General features: G+C 36.8%; 1 protein-coding gene across 1 annotated transcript in view; it reads left to right on the forward strand.

The window, feature by feature from the left end:
• The first annotated feature begins 2,370 nt into the window (after positions 1-2,370).
• Positions 2,371-22,877, forward strand: part of Uggt (UDP-glucose-glycoprotein glucosyltransferase) — a 53,057-nt gene continuing 32,550 nt past the window's right edge. The window contains exons 1-11 of the mRNA XM_085951223.1: positions 2,371-2,482; positions 2,726-2,993; positions 5,593-5,828; positions 8,534-8,716; positions 9,688-9,881; positions 10,959-11,154; positions 15,494-15,707; positions 16,263-16,519; positions 17,910-18,131; positions 20,354-20,533; positions 22,495-22,676. Of these exons, the coding sequence (XP_085807349.1) occupies positions 2,738-2,993; positions 5,593-5,828; positions 8,534-8,716; positions 9,688-9,881; positions 10,959-11,154; positions 15,494-15,707; positions 16,263-16,519; positions 17,910-18,131; positions 20,354-20,533; positions 22,495-22,676 (2,120 nt within the window). The 5' untranslated portion in view covers positions 2,371-2,482; positions 2,726-2,737. The remainder of the gene's footprint in view (positions 2,483-2,725; positions 2,994-5,592; positions 5,829-8,533; positions 8,717-9,687; positions 9,882-10,958; positions 11,155-15,493; positions 15,708-16,262; positions 16,520-17,909; positions 18,132-20,353; positions 20,534-22,494; positions 22,677-22,877) is intronic.

Here is a 22,877-nt window from a genome sequence, read left to right on the forward strand (position 1 = left end):
CACAGTGGAAGGTCACTTTTGAAGACATTATTCAGGCAGCCAAAAGCACTCCAGCTTATGTAAGTACCTATATAATAATATACCCAATAAAAAAACCCAAAAACACGACACCCAACGGGAATAATTAAACCTGTAATGGCTGGATTCGCGCCAGTGCGGTTTTCCAATTAAACTACGGACATCCTACTTAATGACGACGATTTTAACTAGCAGTTCTTACAATATGACATGCTTCCTGTCGGGTGTCGAATTTGTTTCTAATGAGTACCTACTATATACATGAGATGTTTTCACTGACGTCCCTAGACAAAATGCCGCCCCTAGGCAGCTTCAAAATGCTTCCCCATTTTTATACCAAATTTTTTATCATCCTTTCATGACTCCAATATCTAAGATATGTGTTGTATGGATACACTACTAACAAAATATATATAACTAAGTCTAAATTAAATGCCATCTCTACTTCAATAGACAATATTGCGAGTCCACGGTTTCAGATACATTAGAAAATATACCTGACAACTTTCAAAACTCGCGAGTGACTGTCAAAAATATTCGGATACATTAATTAGGTAAGCATGTCCCTACCTGTAATTCAAATAACTATAATATTCGCAAATCTGCACCTGCCATTGCTGGTCATCAAGGACGTTACGTCCAAGGACAATGGAAGTAAACTAGACATCGCAAACCCGACAAAAAATACAGTCGTGTTAAACCTTTTATATTAAATACTTAATATTGTTTCCGTAAGGTGATTTTTTTTTCCGACCTTCGAGTAACCGCCGTCCCCAAGCGACGCTCAATCTGCCTACCCCCATGGGACGTCACTGGATGTTTTCACAGTAGGTATCTATGTTCAATGTTTAAAATGTTACATTGTGTCTTATTCGTTGAATAAAAGAAATAACAAGTTTGCTAATGAATTAAATGTGTATAGGTCAATTCCAATGATGGTGTGGAATTTTTACAAGTTATTTTTCTTCTATTGAAGGTTGGCGACCAACTTGCAGTAGATACACCTCCCTATTCAGGGCGACATATCAGATCCTCAGCGGCCCTATGTTAGAACTTGCGAGTGCAAGCTTCCCGGTCGACATGACGTCATATGACATCATTGTGACGTACTACCGGAGTGATAATAGCACTCGAGAAAATAACGCTACTCAGACAGCGGCGCTATTCATTGTCACCATACACATATAGGTGTTTCATCGTAATAATATCTACGGTGAGCACTGCGCGCTGGGCGGCATGCCTCGAGCGTGTATTGGCTGACGTTTGACAATTACGTCATGTCGTCTGGTGCCACACGAGTCGATAGTTAGGAAATCGCGGTGCAGAGCCTTGGACATTGTATACTAACTTGAAATCCTTTTTATTTGCATCAAATGGGACCATACCTAAATAAGATTCCATACACTTAAATAAAAATTATTTCAAGCTATACACATTTATCTATATTTTTATAAAAATCGATGTTTTTTAAAATAAATATAAAAATATTAAAACTATGAATTAGTCAAAAATCTGTACGAGGAAAAAAATAATAAATAGGTATGACCATATGTAATAATATAATGTAATATTAAAGTAACTGTGTAGGTACGTAAATATGTAATAAATTCAGATTTTTTTACAGTTGAAACTGTAAATTATCAAAAAATGTCTCAAATTGCAAGCTTCGTATTTTTCCGTTAGGTGCCTCTGGTAGGTAGAAGCATCACCCATAAAAGGTGTTGCTTGAACTAATAATATAACTATTTAGGTATCTGCAGTGGTATACCTACCTATCCCTGAAACTATTTTTTATTAGCAAGGCGAATTTTCGATAATGTCTTTAATTAAATAATATAATTTACACAGTAATCTTGCCCAAAATCGATTAGCATAAATCGATTATATTAAAAATAATAGATTTCATGAAAAATATGATAAATGATATCGGACCAATAAGTAAGGAGAGTAGGTAATGGAAAAAATAACATTTAAAAAAATGGGATATTGGGCTCATACGTAGCTCAGGGCTTCTTCAAGTGTAAATTTTATCTGAACCTGTACTAATTCATTCCCAAAGTTTTTCTACGATCTATTGGTTGAGTGAGCAATCGGTAAATAATTATTGGCACGAAATTAATAATTAAATTGTCAATGCCAACAAATTTTCATAAGTGTGGTTGATTCAACTACTATAATAATTAAATTATATTGGTGCCGTTTGTGGAATATTATATGATTTTTTGTATTCATAAAAATCTGTTTTGTCAGGTACGCTTCAAACAATGTATTTTGCAGAGGCTCTTTTAAGTGGCTCATAAATTAATAAAATAAATACCCGCACGCGACCATAGATTGTTTTACAATAGGACTAATTTTATTATTGTCTATTGTCAGCCGTGGTGAACTGTCATTGGCTGCCGTTATGACTTGTCAATGAATTCTCAAAAGTCAAAAGGATAAATTAGCAACATCACAATCACAGGTAAAAACTACATAAATCTAAAATAAACACGCTGATTTAAATCTAACGCAGAATCGCAGTTATTTTAATAGCCCCCGCTCTAGGCACGGCGCCAATCTTATTGCGTATGTTTTGTTGGTTATGTCTCATCGGCGACGTCAGCGTTCATTGTTTTGAATGGAATTGTAACTATATAAAACATCTGTAGGGTCGATTACATCAGTGTCTTATAGCTCTATGCGTTTTGATTGTGATTGATTACAGGCCGACGCAGCGATGAGGCCATTACAGACAAGCGCCGTGCGGCTTTTTGTGAGTCTGCTGGTTTTTTCGCCCGTGTTTCTGGATGCCAGCGACCCTACGAGGCGACAGGACAAGAAATACAAGGCGGTCACGACTTTTCTGAACGCGAAATGGGGCGTCACACCGATCGTGCTGGAGATCGCGGAGTATCTTGGGGAAGAGAACCCTGATTACTTCTGGTCTTTTGTCAATGGAATCAATTTGCTGAACCCGCCTCTTGTTGACTTAGGTTAGTATTTTCACTACATCTTTTTGTGTACGGCAGTCTATCTGATTTTGGTACAGCTCCAGTGAGCAAGGCATGTCCTAGCTAGGGCACTAATTATCATTTCATTATGTTGATAGCAACCCTCGGAAAAACACACTCGCACCCCTGTCCCACTCCGCTACGTTTCGAGGCGTGGAAGTTTTTCTGACACATTTAAGCCTTGTATTCACTAGGGGACAAAATGTCGTCCACGTGACGCTGCAACGTTGCGCACTATCCCCCAATTTAGCACGCAATATAGTGCAGCATTTCTGCGTGACGCAGGATATGTTCAATGTTGTCGCTTTGCAAGCAAGCACATGGGCTGCGCGTCTGTCCCGCATCAGATATTGGCGAGTTTAGACCGGTGCGCAACATGTCGGTCAACATGAGTCACTCGAATATCCTTTCTCTTTATTATATATTATTTCTTTCTCTTTGTAGTAAGTAGATCCGCACCTGCCACCTTTTCTTTCTCTTCCGTTTCGATAAACTACTCGTTAGAATAACTATGTATGCAGCACTGACCAACACAACCTTCTCGGGCGACATTTCTGCGACAACTGATGGGGGTCGTGGTGTGTACAAGCAAAATGTTCCGCAACAATGTTCTCGAGACATCGACGTAGATGTAGCGTCACGTCCTGCGACATGTTGCTCCATTTGTCCCTAGTGAATACATGGCTTTATAGCGCCATGGAAGGTGGCGTTCACAAACTATGCGGTAACTCTGTGTCACTTTTAAGGGAATATTATCGGGGAAAAAAAATAAGGGTTATTTTCTAGGAGTGGCTGTAAGAAGGTACAATTCTCAAGTCTTGAGAATTTTTTTTTTTGACTAATTCCAATTCTAAAAAGATCACATATGGGCTAGTATTAACAGATTTTTGTTTTTTTATGAGATTTTTTGCCAGACCTAGGATTGGAATATGGGACCCACGACATTATAAGTCGACGCATTAGCCACTCGGCCATTGTGGGCATATTATTAAAGGTTATTATGAGGGAACACAGCAATAAAGGATATATTCTCGGTGTGGCTGTAGGAAGGTACAATTCTCAAATGTGGATAAATATCGCATGACATGTGTTAAAGAATATTATATTATTTTTAATAGTTGCGTCTGTATCATAATATGCATTAAAGTTTGTCATGTAAACGTAACGTGCATTCAATATTTGAGCATAGTCAGCACGCTTTGTGTCCCTTGGGTTTCATACCCTAAAGTAATAAAGCGAACCCCCTTTCAAAACTCGGTGCATGCTGACTGGCTGGCCGTGCAGGCTTTATATATCTTGCATTTTATGGCATGACCGTCATAAACCAAATCTGGTTTCAAAGTGTTGGTCTAACACAATTTAAATTTATCATTAATGAGCTTTTGAAAATCCAATAAACCATTATTTTTATTCAACGAATAATTCACAAGATTCTTCTTTCGACCATGTCCGATCCTAATAGGATCATATGGGCCTCGACAGAGTGGAGGTTTGTATTAACAGATTTTATTTTTACGAGAAATGGATGTCAGCCACTTGCTCAACCTATTAGGTCCATACTCTGACTCATACACAAATTAAAAAACAATATGTGTACTTGCCAGACCCAGGATTCGAACCTGGGACCCTCGACTCTATAGGCCGGCGTTTAAGCCACGCGGCCATCGTGGGTGTGACAAGATTTAGGAATGTAAAATCCTTTACTTAATCTGGGCTATTTTTGTCATAATTATGTGACGAAATTGGTAAATCACATTTACCAGAATTCAATGGATACCAGTTCGAATCATGCCCGGCAACATTTATTTTTTTTAAACATTTTTTCTAATAGTTATGGTTTCTGGGGTGTTTTCGTATAGTGTATTTTGAAAATCTATCGATTCAGTATGCTGTTGTCAAATAACATGTACCCATTCATCGGTAGTAATATGATATTATTTTCTTATGTCCCATGAGTATGACTATTAAAATATGCACTATGTTTTTTGGATACCCTTTGCTTAAGCGTCAATTACATTGAGCTTCTTTACGAGCTGTTTGTTGGCGAATTTATAATCTGCCTGTAAAGTCACCCAGTGTAATCATCGGACAAGCTAACAAGCAGGCTGTAAACACTCTACCGAGAAAAGTTGAAAGCCGGTCAACTTTACACGCTACACGCCGGTGTGTGGGCCTACTGCGTCTGCGCAGTAGAGCGCAGTAGTAACCTCCCGGTAAAAAAACGATCTACGTTCTGTCAAAATAGTCGCTGGCTTGTGGCTTCTCAGCGAATGGAAAGTTTTGTGTGTAATCATCAACTCGCAGTAGCTGAATCGCCCGCTTTTGTAAATTCGCCAACAAACAGCTCGTAAAGAAGCTCGATGTAATTGACGCTTTACCCCCCCCCCAAACAAACACTCTTCACCACTGGTGTCTTGAGAAGGATGGGTGATACTACTGTGTGTATACCTGAATTCATTTAACACCCGTAATACAAGGAAGACTTAATACATAAATACCTTAAATTTTACGGCTTCCGTATGTCATTTACTTTAGTATTTGGTGACCCTATGAAAACTTATACGAGATTTACATATTTCAGAAACTGACAAAGAAAAATATGATGAAGCCATCAAAGTGGCGGCGAAGCTATTGTCTCCTTCCCGATTGAAAGTCCTGAAGTTAGGCCTGTCGCTGCACATCAACTCACCTCTAGTGGAGATGTTCGGTCAGATGGCTCTGGAGCGAGGAGTCGGCGACAAAGATTGCCTGGCCGCTGCGGATATTGAAGGGGAGCTGATCTGCGATTCAGATGAGCTCGACGATGCCGTGAAACAGGTGATTTAATGCTTCAGGAATGAGGAGATAAGATATCACATTAACTCTGTCATTTGTTTGTTTCTAATGTTTAGACTTATACTTTATTTCTGTTATATAACATTTGAAATTATTTATGAATCACAACATGAAGCATAGTTAAGTTGATAAACTTCACAAATATTAACATCACTCAGTTGCCATTCCGATTTTGTAAACCATCCAATGGCTACCATTTTTACGTTAATTATGATTACTAACTCGAGTGCGATACACGGTTTTACACAATTATACAGGATTTTTCAAGTAAATAATAATGTCGAAGTGTAGTATTACCGCTTGATAGATGAACTCATGAAGTTCGGTGAATCTATATGGCAGCAAAGAACTAGGGACCGAGAATAATGGAGGAAACTAGGGGAGATCTTCATCCAGCAGTGGATCGACCCGGGCTGATGACGATGATAACATGCCAATAATTTCACATTCAATGTTCGTAGATGCCACTAAATTCCTACATTATTTGTGGCGATAGCTATATACCAGTGGCGAGGGGTGGAGGTAGGCTGCTAAAATTCGACATAAATAGTGCACATTACACTTTCTCAGTCAGTCAGTTATTTATTTTCATTAAACTGAGAATACAATTTGCAGATGGTGTAGGGTAGTTTTTAAAATTCAATTAAACTGCCTAAGGCCATCCTCCCACGGCGCAACTTATGTCCGTCGGAACTGAAACTAAAATTGCAGCCAGTATCTAGCTAATGTATTTCAATGGCGGCTTGCTGACGGCGAGACCGGAATCTCTCAGCTTCAAAACGGTCGCGAAGAGATGCGACATGCTAGTCGCGCGGTCTCTGAAGTTTCCAGTCACCGTAAAACAGTGGTACCAACATCGTTAGATTTCGGTGAAAAATCATATTTTCTTACCAAAATTGGTAGCACTTCGTAAAGCCGCTAGCGTCATATCGTAAAAACCGAAACAACCAGAGACGTCAAAACTCAAAAGTACAAGATGAGTGAAGCGAGCATGTTTGTATTTTCTTTTTGAATAGCAGGAGTGATGATCCCAACAAGCTCGAGGTAGCTTTCCTTGGACATTCTATAGAAAGCCAGAAATTTGCAATCGGTTTCTTGCAGTTCCTTTGCAGCAACAAATAGTCTGCAGTTTATGTTCCTTTCTATATAAGGATGAATCCAATATTTTCTTTTATTTTGACTCCTGTATCTGTTGTATTGATACAAAAGCAAAGTCTCCTCGTCGCTTGACCCGCTCGAAGACATTGTTTGTTAAATATTAACTTAAATTAAAATAACCTAATAAGCGCGCGTGTTTTGTACAACATAGATAGTCCAGTTTGACAGTTTGAGGTTATGTGATTATTATTTCAACTGAGTTTCAGTAGCGCCGTGTGCGAAGCATCACATTGGCCAGTTTATGAGATCCTTCACAAACCAGTTCTGTCAGATTTCAGTTGCGCCGTGGGAGGAGGGCCTAACCGAACCAACTAACTAACAAACACTATCTACACATAGTGTTAGTTCAATGAAAACAAATACATTTAACTGACATAGTTCAGTATGCACTATTTTAAGTCGGATGTTAACAGTCTACCTCCATCCTTCGCCACTGCTATATACTCATGTTATGTTTAGTGAAACCTTGTATATGTTACGCTGAATGTGTGAAATTGACTATCACATTAAATGGGCAAAATTTTGCCTAAATCATGAAAAATGCAAGGCCGTTGCTTTATTCATGAATTAGGCAAAATATCTGCCAAGTGCGTGAATTCGGCAGTAATTTTTCTGCCTAGTTCATGCATAGGGTAAATTAGATAGTACCGATACGGTGGTGTTTTTTGCAACTAAACCAAATGTGTCAAATGCTCATGCATTGGTCAAAATAGATGGTCGTGCTCCGGTGGTGTTTTTTGCAACTAATCAAAACTAACCAAAAGTGTCAAATATCATTGATTATATAAAAATATACCAATCAATAACTACAATGACATTCATATCCATTTACTATGCCCAAAAAAAATCTAGAACTACAATATGATAATGGAAGAATTTTATTAAAAGGTATTTTCGCGGTTTGATCCGTGCTTGGGTATCAATCGTGTAATAGTCGATTGTTTGTTTGTGATAGTTTGTTGACACTTGTTAGCTAACCTCAAGATGGACCTTCAGTTTAATTCAGAATTACAAAACCTAACCTAACCTAATCTAATAATAATAATAATAATATTATATTATGTCCAATTATAACTAATGAAACCATTTGTATTAAATTTACTTTTTCTACTGTCATGTTGACAGTTTAAGAATTCCATATCCTGGCGAATTCACGCACTCGGCAGATAATATACCTAATTCATGAATAAGGCAACGGACTTGACTATTACATGAATTAGTCAAAATTTTGCCCATTTCATGTAATAGTCAATTTCGCACATTCGGCGTAACATATATAAAGTTAATGTGAACGTTGAATAACAGTTATCGGGTTTTGCAGGATTAATTAATTTTCTGGGGCATATGTAAGCACTGGCTCTAGCACTGTTTTGTTAAGTCTGCTTTTGATTCACCGAGAGAGTAGGGGAGGAACATTTGTTCATTAACTTTTAAATCTCTCGGTAATTTCCTTAATTGAAATCTGAATCAAATCAATTTTAATGAATTTACCTTTACTCTGTCTTACGCTAATCTTTTTTTGTTTTAAGGCTTCAGACTCCAGAATCGAAACGTACCAAGTCGACCACCACTTCCCGGGATCGGCGAACCGTTCCATCACAGCAGTCCTGTATGGAGAGCTCGGCACCAGGGAGTTCTCTCACTTGCACGCCACTCTCACAAAGCATGCTGAAAAGGGAAAGATAGATTATGTCGTGCGGTGGTTTGTTAAGGTAAATTTTGTTTGTTGACTTTATTATGTTAACTTATTTAGAATAAACCAGCATTAGAGAACTGAGGGGCTGATTCCAAAAACCGACCGAATCGAAGTCCACTTTCTATCAAAATCTAACAAAAAATATATACTTATCGATACCTCAGTTCCAAAGTGTAACCACTCAAAAAGCATAGTTCTGAGATAATTGGGAAACAAGATTTTGAGCAGGTTTAATCATCTAATGTATATCCAATTTTTTTAGATTTAAAATATACCTATGTGATATATTCTCTTTCACATATTATATACTTACATACTTACTTCACCATGTTACGCTCCAATATTGGAGTATAGTACAAGCACAGAATGGCGCCATTTCCCTCGGTCCATCGTTACATCTCGTGTCTCCCGGATGTGAGACCTGCCACGCATAGATTGCTTTTTGTAAACACCAGGGTGCAGGATGGGGAAAGGTTGGTCACGGTAACGGAATCCTTGAAGCTGTGCTACAAGCTTATAGTGTTGTACTATCTGGCGACACCAGAACACATGTCCAGGCCATGTGAATCGTCTTTTTGTAACTACTTCATTCACCGAAGACTGACTTGTCCGCTCATGAATTCATATGTCTGTAACGCGGTTGTACCTGTGTACCTCTAAGATTCGGTGGAGACATTGATTCTCAAAGCTCAAAAGTCAAGACCTTTGGACCCTGATAAGATGCCATGTCGCACAGCCATACAGGAGCTCAGGTAACGCACACGCATTGAACAAACTACAATATTGACCTCCTCGCAACTCAAAGATGACTGATTGCAGATCCTGCCATGCCCGTGCGGATCCCTAGTTTACTGGTTAGACTGCCATCATTGGCAACCGTGGCACCTAAGTATTTAAACTTGGCCCGATTTACACGCCCTAGCAGCTAGCAAGTACCACACAGTATGCATATTTAAATGATAATATATTATTAACCTTTGATTATAGCATCGCTCCCCACGGCGTCTCCGGCTGTCCGGCTACGGAGTAGAGCTACAGCTCAAGTCAACGGAGTACAAGAGCCAGGACGACACAGCACCCGGTGAAGAAGGAGCCGCCAGTGATGGTGAACCATCTTCTGAAGAGCTGGACGAGAACGATCCTCAAAGTCAGATCGAGGGATTCAATTTTGCCAGGCTAAAGTACGTATATTAAGAGTATTTTTGGCAGCTCTGTCGAATTGCCACTTTTCAGCTCATATAGTAAGGATATTCAATTCGGTATTCATAAAAATATGTGATTAGGTTAGTGAACCATTTAATGCCATCCACCAGGGTTCTGAAAATATTTGCGTGGTGATTTGTTTGGTCAGGGCCGTTAGCAGTGAATTATGTAAGCGTATAGTTTAACTTCCTCTCATTTGGTTATCTTCCACTACCGCTGCATTTAACGAAAACAATGAAATTCCGACCCGCCAACCGTGTCCGGAAATTTGTACGTATGCAGTTCGCCGTATCACACTTCACTGTGAAATGTTATATCGGAAATATATGGCCGTATATTAAAGACCGTCCAACCTCTTTGGGTTGTATAGTACTGAGATAAAATTCATGTCTAAATAAAATACGGTTCTTGTCGGCTTACAGGAAGCCAGCGGCAAACAAATTTTGAAAATAGCCGATATACTCGATTATTTGTTAGGTTAGGTTAGATTTTCATTCTTAAATTCATGAATTTTGCCAAAATCGGCTATGAAAATTGTCATTTCTTACTGAGAAAGCTCACGGCGAACTGTGCTACGGTGAAATGTTTTACGTACAATTTTCATGTAACCCCTCGCCAACATATTATAACAATATAGATTTGATCATTAAAACCAAAAAAAAAAGAAAATTACCATGTTCCATCCTAATCGGAGCATACGGGCCTCCACATACTGGACATTATATTAACTAGACTTATTTACGAAGCATGCTTGTTAGCCATTCACCTAACTTATTGGGTTCTTGCGCTGCATCAAACACACATTATAGAACAATATATATTTTTTGTATTGTATTATTGTATTTTTGCCAGCCACGGGATTGAACCTACGACCCACGCCCCTGAATGATGAATTTACATACTAAATTACATTTCTATTACAAGTTTCTATGGAGGGTAGTTGTCTATTCAAGAGGTAAAAATAGCTCGAGTATTATTTACAGTTTCTTCTTGAACTGACATCATACACCGTGCATACACTCATTTATGTAATTATGATAGAACTATTTTTTCAGGAATCTATTCCCAGACCTGAGGAATCCGCTGGAAAAATTCAAGCGTCACCTTTCAGAGCAAGAGTCAGAACTGGCTCCTTTGAAAGTGTGGCAATTCCAAGGTCTGAGTCTGCAGGCGGCCGAAGCTGTTATGGCCGCTCCGCTCCACGATGCTCTGGCGCAGTTTACTAACATTGCGCAGAACTTCCCCATGCAGGTGTGACTTTTTACGTGTTTATTTTTGGCTTTTACAACCTGAGCATTTTTAAGATCTTCATTAGGCCCTAGGCACTTATTTCTGAGGCCTCAATCTGAAATTTTCACCACGATGGAAGATAGATAATGTATGAAATTTCTTTATACTTCATGGCGTTATTATTGCAAAATCCAGCAGGGTTATTCCAACTAGTTAACACAATAACACGTTTCTGTTAGATTTCTTGAGCTGTGAGGCTTGCATATAGATCAAGAATCCCTGTCACTGGCCAGTCTTCTTGCGTCATCCCAGCGAGGCTATTCTAACATATCACTTAAATTAATAATAACACATTTATCACTTTATGTATTCAAGCAGTTAACTATGTATCACAAGAAGTTGAACTGTCAAAAGTGCTATCTTTTAACACCTCCTCTCTTGGCTGTGTTAACCTTTAGTGCGAGATTGAGTATGCCAATTACATATTGACTGCTTAATCCGCAAACCAGCCTGCTGCACTTTTAACCAAAAATGAGATTTTTGTTATAGAACATGTTTTCTATGCTCCGAAAAATTTTAAACTCCTAAACCTATAAATAAATGCATTATCGTTCTTCACATAAAACACCCAATTGCAGGTGCCAAATTTCCAATACTGTAAATGGAACAATTCCGCTCTTTAAATAAATTTTCTTTATATATAAAAGGGAAGCTAAAATCGAGTGCTTAAAGTCAGACAACGTTATCTACAAAAAAGTGTTTTTTTTTTTTGAGATAACGTTATTTTACATTTACGGCTACATGATAGTCAAACAACGTTATGTCAATCTTTTCTAATTTCTTATTAAATCGTCAGTAAAGTTTAACGCTTACTACATAAGTTACCCTTGTTTTCATATTTTTTTAAAACTATCCCTATAAATTTTAACATCATCATAAGCAAGATAAATGTACAATACACAATAAATTATAAAATATTAACATTAGATTTTAAATAAACATTTCCCTTGTTGAGTTAAGAATCTAAAATAACAATTTTTGGCTCTCCTGTAAAGTTGCACTTTTGTAGATAGTGTTGTTTGACACTAAGCCCTCGAAATAGTGTATTAATTCCAGGGAACTCAGAAATAATGGGAACTGAAATACATAACGGGTAAGGCGATAGCAGGTAACCGACTCGAGTAAGGAAGAATCCGCGTTAAACTTACACACGTGTCAATAATATGTTTTACGTCGAATACTGAAAACTGCTCTCGGTTTATGCATTTACGCTGGTGTAATACTGTCACCTCCGAAAGGGGGGGGGGGGTGATGGATGAGGAGCTGGACCCCCCTGATGATGTAATGTCATGTCAAGTCACGGTGGTATCGTCTGCTTCTTCTTTCGGGGACATGTTTGTGTTGATTGACAACGCGGAAGTACAGGCGAAAACAGGGCGCTTATTGTTCGGAATATAAATACAGTAAAGTACAGCGTACAAAATATTTAAAAAAAAAAAAAAAAATTTAAAATGGCGGTGACGCCGGCGAGCGCGGCGCCACAGCCGACGTCACGCTCGAGAGTCTGAAAACCGAATGGGGATGAATAATCCCTTTTTGGAGAGCAGGTCAACTCTAGGCAAGAATAAAATAAAACAAATTCTGTCACTCAAAAATGACAAAAACACTCTGCATATTATGTACCTGGCTTATTTCTGAGAATTTCGCTCACAACAGAAATAGTCAGTCAGACCTTTTTTAGGTACCTGCATTGAAAGGGACTGCATTTCTTTGCTAGGTAGGTACATATTTTGAAATATTTGAACTAGGTACAAATACATATTTTTTCAAAGTAATCTCGATATTCTAGGTGCTAGGTACATTGTATGGCTGGGAACTTTGCTTCCAATATTGGTCAAAATTGGATGAAATGTAGGTAATAATATAAAAAAATGATATTAATAATTACTATTTGCTTACGGGCTAGAAATTTGCCTCGCAGTCGATCTGTTCATGTTTGCATGAATCAGCCCAATGATGATTCAGGCCTCATGGCCTTGGATCCTCTGAGGATGCCATGGTTTAGGCGGTATCAATACACATACCTGTTGGTGTATTACACACACCATTGCACATGCATAATGCGTGCTTCATTTTCGTAGGACACACACATTCAAAATCCTGCTTCACCATGCGGCGTATTGAATATGGCCTATCAGTATTCTATTTATTATCTGTTCTGTGATTAATTCATAGTGCATTGTTAAATTCCACTAGATAGTTAAATATTAAGTTTTTTCTCCTTCCTGAAAAATTTGCCCAAGTGGAGTTAGCTGGTTTACAGATTAAGCAGTAGCTCTGCACGTCAGTCCTGTGTTAGTAATATAAGTCGCATATTATACTGGTTATTGTATAAGGTATTATATAGGCGCTCGGTATACCAATCCGGCACGTCCAATAGTGTGGCATTTTGCAACTCTGCTTTCATGCTCTATAATCCGGCAGGTTTCACATTAAACTGCCGGATTACCTCGGCAGCTCATTGCTCGACCTTGACAGAATTTTTATTACTTCAATAATCCAGCATAGGTAAAAAAATATGGGTGCCGGATCACCGAGCGCCTACTGTATATGTAAAAAAAAAAGATCTACAGTCTTTCTGAATGAATTCCATGTGCAGCCCACAGTTGATTGGATTAACTGCATTGGAGTGTAGTGTGATGTCACAAATATACATTAAACTGAAACTATACACATTTGTGAGAATGTATAAATAAATATTAAAATTGGCAGGTATTATTTTGGATTTTTGTTTATATGTACATACATTTATACTAGATAAAGTACCCGGGTTCACACGAGAGGTTGCTTTGCTGATCGGTATACATTTTCCAATATCAATAAAACTGTTTGATCTAGAATCTTGAAATGAAAATAATTTTGACAGCTGTAAAAGTCAAACAAAAGAACACCAACATAAAATCGAATCCAAATCTGTGGTAAAATTCAAAATTGGAGGGAACATAATAATATAAAGATTGGTACTTTGTGGTTTATATTACCTTATACATATTATAATATATTTGTCTTGAATTGTCTGTAACGCATGAGAGAAAATATATGACAGTGTGTAAGAGATGGCGAGACAGGAGAAGGGGGGGACTGCCAGGGCTCTAAGTTTAGTGAGCTAAACATATCACAAATTTGCTTTAATAGTAAAAAGAAGTCGCTATTTTACTTAACCTCAGCACTGCCAGTCAATTTTTACTAGATGGGCACTTGTAGGCCAGCAATTTTTGGAATAAAATGAATAAATCCCATAAATAATATGAAATAGGAACAGAATGATAAATATTTGTGAAAATTTACCAAATCAACAAGTTTCTCGAGTTTAACGTGAATATTTTCACACTAAAATGATAAATATTGTTTAGAAAATATACAGTTTATTCAGAAGTTATGACGTTTATAAGATATCACGAGTTAACTCGTCCGTGGCCTGACGCGACATACAGTAGAACCTCGTTAATAAGAACACGGATAATTTGAAATTCGCCGTAATTCGAAATTTTTGTGAAAAAAAAGTCCCTTGAACATTATTTTCATATAAAACCATACCTTTAATTCAAATTTCGTAATTCGAATTAAGTCCTGGCATATAAAAATATTCAATAAATCGTAATAAAGTACACTATTTCATGAGCCAGTCATTGAAACATAAATTCGTAAAACATAAATTAATTATTTAAGAAGGTAATAAAAATAATCCTGACATTTTATGACCCGTTAACACACACGGCACTGGAAATTTGGTAGGCACATCTATGATCGTAAATGATATTAATGAAAATTAAAAATTTTTTTTTTTAATATTTTTCCTCCATACATTTCATAATTCGAATTTTTTTTCGATTTTCGGTCCGGTGGAATTCGTATTAACGAGATTTTACTGTATGTTCTTTAATTCTCTATGCCTGTCCTACAAGAAAGAAACTCTCGTCTTCAAACATGAAATGAAACTTGAACGCCGTTAACACAATATAGGATAAACACGTAAAAGATATTGATGAAAATCAAATTTTTTTAAATTTAAAAATTTTTCCCCCATACATTTCATAATTCGTAATTCGAATTTTTTTCGATTTTCTGTCCCGTGGAATTCGTATTAACGAGGTTTTACTGTACATGCTTTGGCGAGTTAACTCATCCATGGCACTGATCAGGTAGATTCAAAAATATATGGAAATGCGATGCAATTTGATATGATATGACTACAAAAATGGCTATTTATCCAATATGGTGAAGCATAGCATAATATCCAAACAAATAAATCTCTCACAAACGATTGTAACGATTAGTTGGTATCCGATTTCATTTTCAGGCCAATGCCCTAGTTCGCATCCCCGTTAGTCCTCAGCTGAAAGACGAGATAAAAAACAACCAGGAGCTGTTCGCATCCACACTGAATGTTCACCCGACCGACTCGGCTCTGTTTGTCAATGGAATGTTCTTCGACATGGATCTTGTGGATATCATTACGCTTCTGCAGGTCCTCAGGCAGGAGCTGACCAATATGGAGGGACTGCACAGTTTAGGTATGATAATTTTCTTTTTATTCGATGGGAATGAATGAGATAATAAACCATCATAATTCAGTCGATTCCGCTTAATTGGGACACATCAGATTTAGGGCATATTGGCCCAATTAAGCGAATTCCACATTATAGCAGCATTGACTGGACACCGCAAGCGCTATGTAGACAGATTAGGATTTAACTCTTATGTTTCGCGGCGTGACTTCGTAAAGAGATCCATAGATGGCGCTGCCCATTGACTGGACGCCGCAAACACTATGTAGACGGATTACTATAACTGTTTCTGTGTAAGTAAATAAAACCATCCTATAACATGAAATTAAACAATGAATATTGATTTTTAAAAATAAACCGACACCATCTGTAAATTGTAGTTTTAGTTCAATAAAAACAAATACGTATGACTAAGAAAGTTTAATGTGCACTATTTATGATAGATCTTAACAGCCTACCTCCACCCTTTACCACTGGCTTCTAGAGAACATTATAGCAAATGTGACAGTGTGTCTTCTTCATGGTCAATTTTAAAATGTCTGCTTTTTTTATATTCACTAGGCCTCTCAAGTACACGCACGTCGAAGCTCCTGTCCCTGGACCTGAACCCTTCAGGACAAAGCCAGGCTTCTACCGGCATGATGAGCAGTGCGCCAAGTGCTGACTTTGCGATGGATATCAGAGATTCGGGGATCCTGTGGATCAATGATATGGAATCGGATACTCAGTACAAAAGGTGGTCCAACAGCTACATGGAATTGCTGCGGCCCACCTATCCTGGTATGCTCAGGAATGTCAGGAGAAATATGTATAATTTGGTAAGTGATATTCTCCAATTATTTCGGATAATTGAGCCCATTATGCGGAAAAGTTGCGTTATCCTGAAAACGTTGTTCAGATATATTATAGATTCACCAGTATAAATTGTTCGCTGAACAAGGGCACCACATACTGAGATTTGAGATATAATTCAATGGTTTTTATATGGTGATGAGTGTAGTTCTAAATTTGAACACCAGTCTATTTATGATGGTATAACTATAGCAGTTAAACAATTCAGTTGGTTGTTGTGGAGATACCAATTATCGAAAATTTATTTAATACTGATGAATAAAGGTAGTTTTAGTAATTGAGAAAAATCTTTATTGGATAAACAATCATGTTTATAAAAATCTACGCTGTTTTTCTGTAAATTGTAAAATAATCATACAACTTATTTTGACGCTAACATCCTTTACCCTAAGTTTTAGTCAGAGTTACTTGAAGTGACGTGTTTATCAGCAGATCCATTTTCAACATTTATTGGGATAAACTCCAACATATTTTTCAACCAATCAGCACTTGTTGGCTTCACAAAAGGCAAAAAAGACAAAATTTATTCTGTTTTCTTTGCGTCCTGTTGGATTTTATTTTCCATTTCTCAAAACTTGGAAAATAGTTTATTTTGTTCAACGACAGAATATATTGTATTGCACAACTTCTGACAGCACTTACCCACATACATCAAATTATATTTTCTTGATAATCGTTCCTTTAAAAGTTTTATAAATTTGATCACTATTCATTTTTGACGTAATGAACAAATAAATAGATTTAGATTTTAGACTCTAAAGAATAAATACAAATTTATCGCAATAACAAATGGAAATGATGCGACCGTCCGCAAACACGAATTGTGTGTATGTCATGTACGGATAAACAGCGTACCTATTGTTATAATATCAAAGTAATATTTGGCGAGTGCATGCATAGGTGATGTACCATAAAACAGCGTTATCATGATAACATTCGTTTTTCGTCTATGGTCTCAATTGATTGACGCTTTACTGGGTAGTAATTTTATTGTATTTATGCGCACATATCTGAGTCTCAGACATTCCGCATCGGGTTGAATGTTGCTCCAGCCTTTCCCATTCAGATAGTGAGCTCTTTTTGCAAAGGGCCGTCTCCTGTGATGTGCACCCCCAGGTTTTTAAAGCTCTCAACACCGTCAATGTTTTGCCAGGTGGAAATCTAGATCGGAATAGGTGCTATTATACAAAACGTTGATTTTCTTTACAGTAATTTTCAAACTAACGTGAGATGAATAATCATGCATGCCCTCGACTGAGTTGTCGAATAGGACAGCGTTATCGGCGTATTCTATGTCACAAAGCTTTACTTTGGGGGTGCCATAAAATAATAACATAACTTTATTGTTTTCCTCAGGTCCTGATCGTAGATCCAACTGCCGTGGTGACCCGAGCCCTGGTGAAGCTAGCGGAGTCATTCGTGCGGCACTCGGCTCCCGTCCGTATCGGTCTGGCCATGAAGGTCAGCGAGGAACCCGGCATCACAGGGCTGAAAGATGCAGGAGTAGGGATTCTGTGCGCCTTCAATTACATCAGTCAAGAGAAGAGTCCCAGGGAGGCCTTAACTTTCTTGATCAACGTAAGATTATTTTTTACTTATATACTATTCGTGGGTCGTACAGGTAGAAGTCACTAACTCCAGTTTTGACGAAATTGAGATTTTAATGTCATATAGAAAAAGTAATGCAGTTTGATTGGCAGAAGTCACGATTTAAGATTATTAAACATATAAAAAAATAAAAGTAATGAATAACTCAAAAAATAAAGATTTTACAACCATTTTAAGAACACCAAAAACACAAAACATTGATTATCTCAGAACTGTGTATTTGAAGTTAGTGACTTCTGCCTGTACGCCCACGATATTTACTAATTTACCAGGTTTTTACGTATTAGCTTGTATTCTTGTTTGTCTGGTACAGATTTTTTCTTGTGTGTCCAGTATAAATTTTTTCTTGTTTGTCCAAGATTTGTGTTGGACAATTGAAGATTTTTAACTAACTTCCCGACTAGCTAGACATTTGAAACTTTTAGAATATATCAGAACACGATGACAATGCATTCTTTTAATACTTTTAGCCATTTTTAAGCAGAATTGAATTCATTTTCAGTTAATTCTGTTTTGTATGGAAAGTTATTATTGTTGGTTGCTAAGGGGTCCTAGCAACTAAATTATTAATATATTCGTGCGTTACTGTGGAAATCAATATGAAATGTCAAAATGACATTTCAGTATTCTATATTTATTCAGTATTTATATCAAGTATAATAAAAAGTTTTTATACATACAGAATATTTAAAAACGTGGTATATAAAACGTTCTTTTCATCTTGTATTTATTTACTGTGTTAGTTCAATGAAAACAAATACGTATAACTGACAAAGGTTAGTGTGCACTATTTATGTCGGATCTTAACAGCCTACCTCCACCCTTCGCCACTGCTTCACGCAAGCTGGTTAAGGAAATAATAAAATTAATGGTTATTACAACTGAATGTTGTGATCGACTAGAATCCATCCCACAATCGATACGTCGGACATGCCTGATCTATGATATGAAAAGGTGCGGAACGTTTATTTGTCAATAATGTTGTGAATGAATCACTTCCATATGACACATTAGGTATTTTAATAAACACAATATGCAACTCTAAAACACGCACACAAATGTAAAACACGTAATGTGGGCCAAGCAGACTAAAAAGTTTGCTCATTCACATGTTCAGTTATAATACAATTTTATAGAACACACCTGTCCGCAGTGTACAGGTCATATGAGTTATTGTTTGAACACGTTTGTTGCGGTCTCAGCACTGGGTATATTAATTGGAACCAGTGTTGCCAACTATCGTTGACAAAAACATGACAGACGGAGTATGAAAATAAGCTATTTGGCAGGAAAAACACTTTTTTCGACCATGTCCGATCTTAATAGGATCATATGGGCCTCCACAGAGTGGAGGTTTGTATTAACAGATTTTATTTTTACGAGAAATGGATGTCAGCCACTTGCTCAACCTATTAGGTCCATACTCTGACTCATACACAAATTGAAAAACAATATGTGTACTTGCCAGACCCTGAATTCAAACCTGGGACCCTCGACTCTATAGGCCGGCGTTTAAGCCACGCGGCCATCGTGGGTCACTAGATTTATCGATCAAACACTAGATTTTGTGAAAATAAAATTGTAAGTACATTTACTTATTCTACCAAGAACGAAGTCAATACCTTTGCTTTCGCTTATCGAAAAAAAGTGCAAAAATTGAAAAAATGTCGATACTTGTAAAAACTACACATTTTAACAGAAATATCTTACAAAATTGACAACAAAATACTTATATTAATGTGTTAACGGAGTTCAAGTTTCATTTCATGTTTGAAGACGAGAGCTTCTTTCTTGTAGGACAGGCATAGAGAATTAAAGAACATACTTTTTAGATGAATATTTATTGTTAAATTATTATTTTATATACGCGGAGATTCGGAATAATATACAAAAACATTAAATAATGAATGAAATTATTTCATCATGTTTTATTTCTCACTAAAATAATATACCGACCTACCTGTATTCAGTATTCGATAGTCAGAAATTTGATGCGCATTAAAATAAATAAACTAAATATCTAGTGTTTTTTCAACACATTTAAAGCTGTTAGTGGAATCAAAAAACGCTAGTAAAAATGAGCCAGATGTGTTTTTTGCAAGCTAGATGCTTTATCGAAAAATGCTAGATCTGGCAAGATAAACGCTAAATCGGCAACGCTGATCGGTACTAATCATTTGTTATTTTTTCAGTTGTATGAGTCGGTGAAAGAGGATGAGCTGACAGTGAACGATGTTAAGAAGAAACTGAAGGAGGCCGGTGGCTTCGGAGTAGACACTGACGATATTCTCGGAGAAGACTCCGACTATGACTTTGGAAGGAAACTGACCAATGACTTCATCGGCAGGACTGGAATGCATGATTTACCGCAGGTAATAAAATCAAATTCAAAATGTCAGTAACCAACATTGCCAGACGTCTCAATTTTTAAGCAAAAATACATTGTCCCGTGCGGTAGCGACAGCTAGATTCACAATTATTCAACAAATACAAATAAGACGTTTAGGTTAAGACAAAAAAACCCCATGGATATGTAATGCATAGAATATTTTCAAACTAATTTCATTTATCTTTACGCCTAATTGCTATACCGAACAGGTATTTTCTCAGATGAATTTAAAATGGTCAGATGCAAGAAATATAATATTGAGTTGATAAAATCAGAATTACTTGTTCAATTCGACAGAAAGAAACTCTTCAGGAAACAAAATCTTCAGCCAAGTACAATGTGGCGAGTGTCAGGGAAAAATATTGTTTAATATTATTATTTTGATGGCTAAAAGAGTTCTGTAGTTTGCGTTTTTTTTTAGGGTTTAGAGGTCACACTTTTTGCTTCAAAATCCCAATTTTTTTATCTCTCATGGTAAAAATCCTGATTTGGTAAAATAATTATCTGGTAACGATGATACGAACACTCATTTTAGTTAAAATTGAGGAGAGTATGACATCTATGAAAGTCGCCTCTAATGCTTCAAATACATTATCATCACGTTACGTGCTGTCACAGTACGCTCCAGCTTCGGGGAAAAAATGTCTTTTTCTTCGTATTTAAAATGTTATCAGACTAATGCTCCCATCCTGTAGCATATTTTGAACCTTTAAACAAACATTGTCAGTTGGAAAAATCTGGCGAAATCGATAAAACAACAATGAGGTTACCTCCCGCGTATCGCGCTACATCATGAACTGCACTAGTCAATAACTTTTTTTTCTATTTTCAGCAGGCCTACACATTTTCAACTGACGTCAAAATTGCGTGTTCTTTGTTTTTAGTGGTTTTCTCTGTTCTCTCTCTAGTTCTCCGTCTCTTTCTATTAAATTATTATCTGTGATATGCTGGTTGGGTTCTGTTCAAAATATCATTTATGGATGCAATATCACAAGTTATTTTAATGTACGCACACGTAGAAACTTAAAATTAATTGAAATTACCATGAATAATGATAATTCAAAATACTACAGTAAAACCTCGTTAGTAAGAACACTGATAATTCGAAATTTTCCCGAAAAAAAAGTCTCTTGAACATTATTTTCATATCAAACCATACCTTTAATTCGAATTTCGTAATTCGAAATGATGATTTCAGAGTCCCTGGCATACAAAAATATTCAATGAATCGTAATAAAGTACACTATTTCATGAGCCAGTCATTGAAAATTGTGACAGACTTTTCTTAAAAAATCAAAAATTACTTATTTTAAGAAGGTAATAAAAATAATCCTGACATTTTATGACCCAATTCGGTAGGCACATCTATGATCAAAAACAAAATTAATGAAAATCAAAAATTTTTTTTTTCAAAATTTTAATATTTTTCCCCAATACATTTCATAATTCGTAATTCGAATTTTTTTTCGATTTTCGGTCCCATGGAATTCGTATTAACGAGGTTTTACTGTAATAAATTAAAGTTGGCACTTTCCATAATTGAATTTATAGAGATAGTGATCATTCAAAATATTCTGCGGAATGACGAAACCGTAAACTAAATTTGTCGCCGTGTCAGCATGTGACTGCACATGACGTGGTCATAATGCAATTGCCACATAAGCCACTTGTCAATAAAATTCAGAAATTTTTCTGAATAATTGTTTCGATTTAATTTATTATTACTTACGGTATAACTCAAAATGTCCTTCCACATAAGTCCGTACAATTCAATCAGATGACATAAAAAAATATTACGGTGAAGAATAAAATCGTATCATTTGCCTTCAACCCATAGTTACTGAAGACTACCATACTAATCGGCAGGTTTCTCTCTGAATCTTCGTGTCTAACAAAGCGGGTTATGTTGATATTAAAAGCGTAATTTGTTTGTGTAATAAACAGGCATTGATGAACGGGATCCCTCTCCCTGAGGAAGACCTGAATGCCGACCAATTGGAGGAGTCAATCCTGACAGAGGTGATGCAGCAAACTGGGCGGTTACAGAAGGCCGTCTTCCGAGGAGAGCTCACCGACCAAGACGACATCATGGACTATCTTATGGGCCAATCTCATGTAATGCCCAGGTTTGTAATCGTAATATTTTCTTTCATATAAAAATAGAAATGTCCATATTATATATTTGATCCTTACTCACTATGCCCAGCATGCATCTCTTTTTTATATATCGTCACTGTTCTGGCAGAAGACACTAATTCAAAAAAATTACATATTGAGTTAGTTATACCAAATCTTTATTTTAAAGTCATCCTTTTTACAATTACTTA

Source organism: Rhyacophila brunnea, unplaced genomic scaffold, assembly GCF_057557595.1.
Source record: "Rhyacophila brunnea isolate RB1 unplaced genomic scaffold, BYU_Rbru_1.0 scaffold_24, whole genome shotgun sequence".
Classification (NCBI taxonomy): domain Eukaryota; kingdom Metazoa; phylum Arthropoda; class Insecta; order Trichoptera; family Rhyacophilidae; genus Rhyacophila; species Rhyacophila brunnea.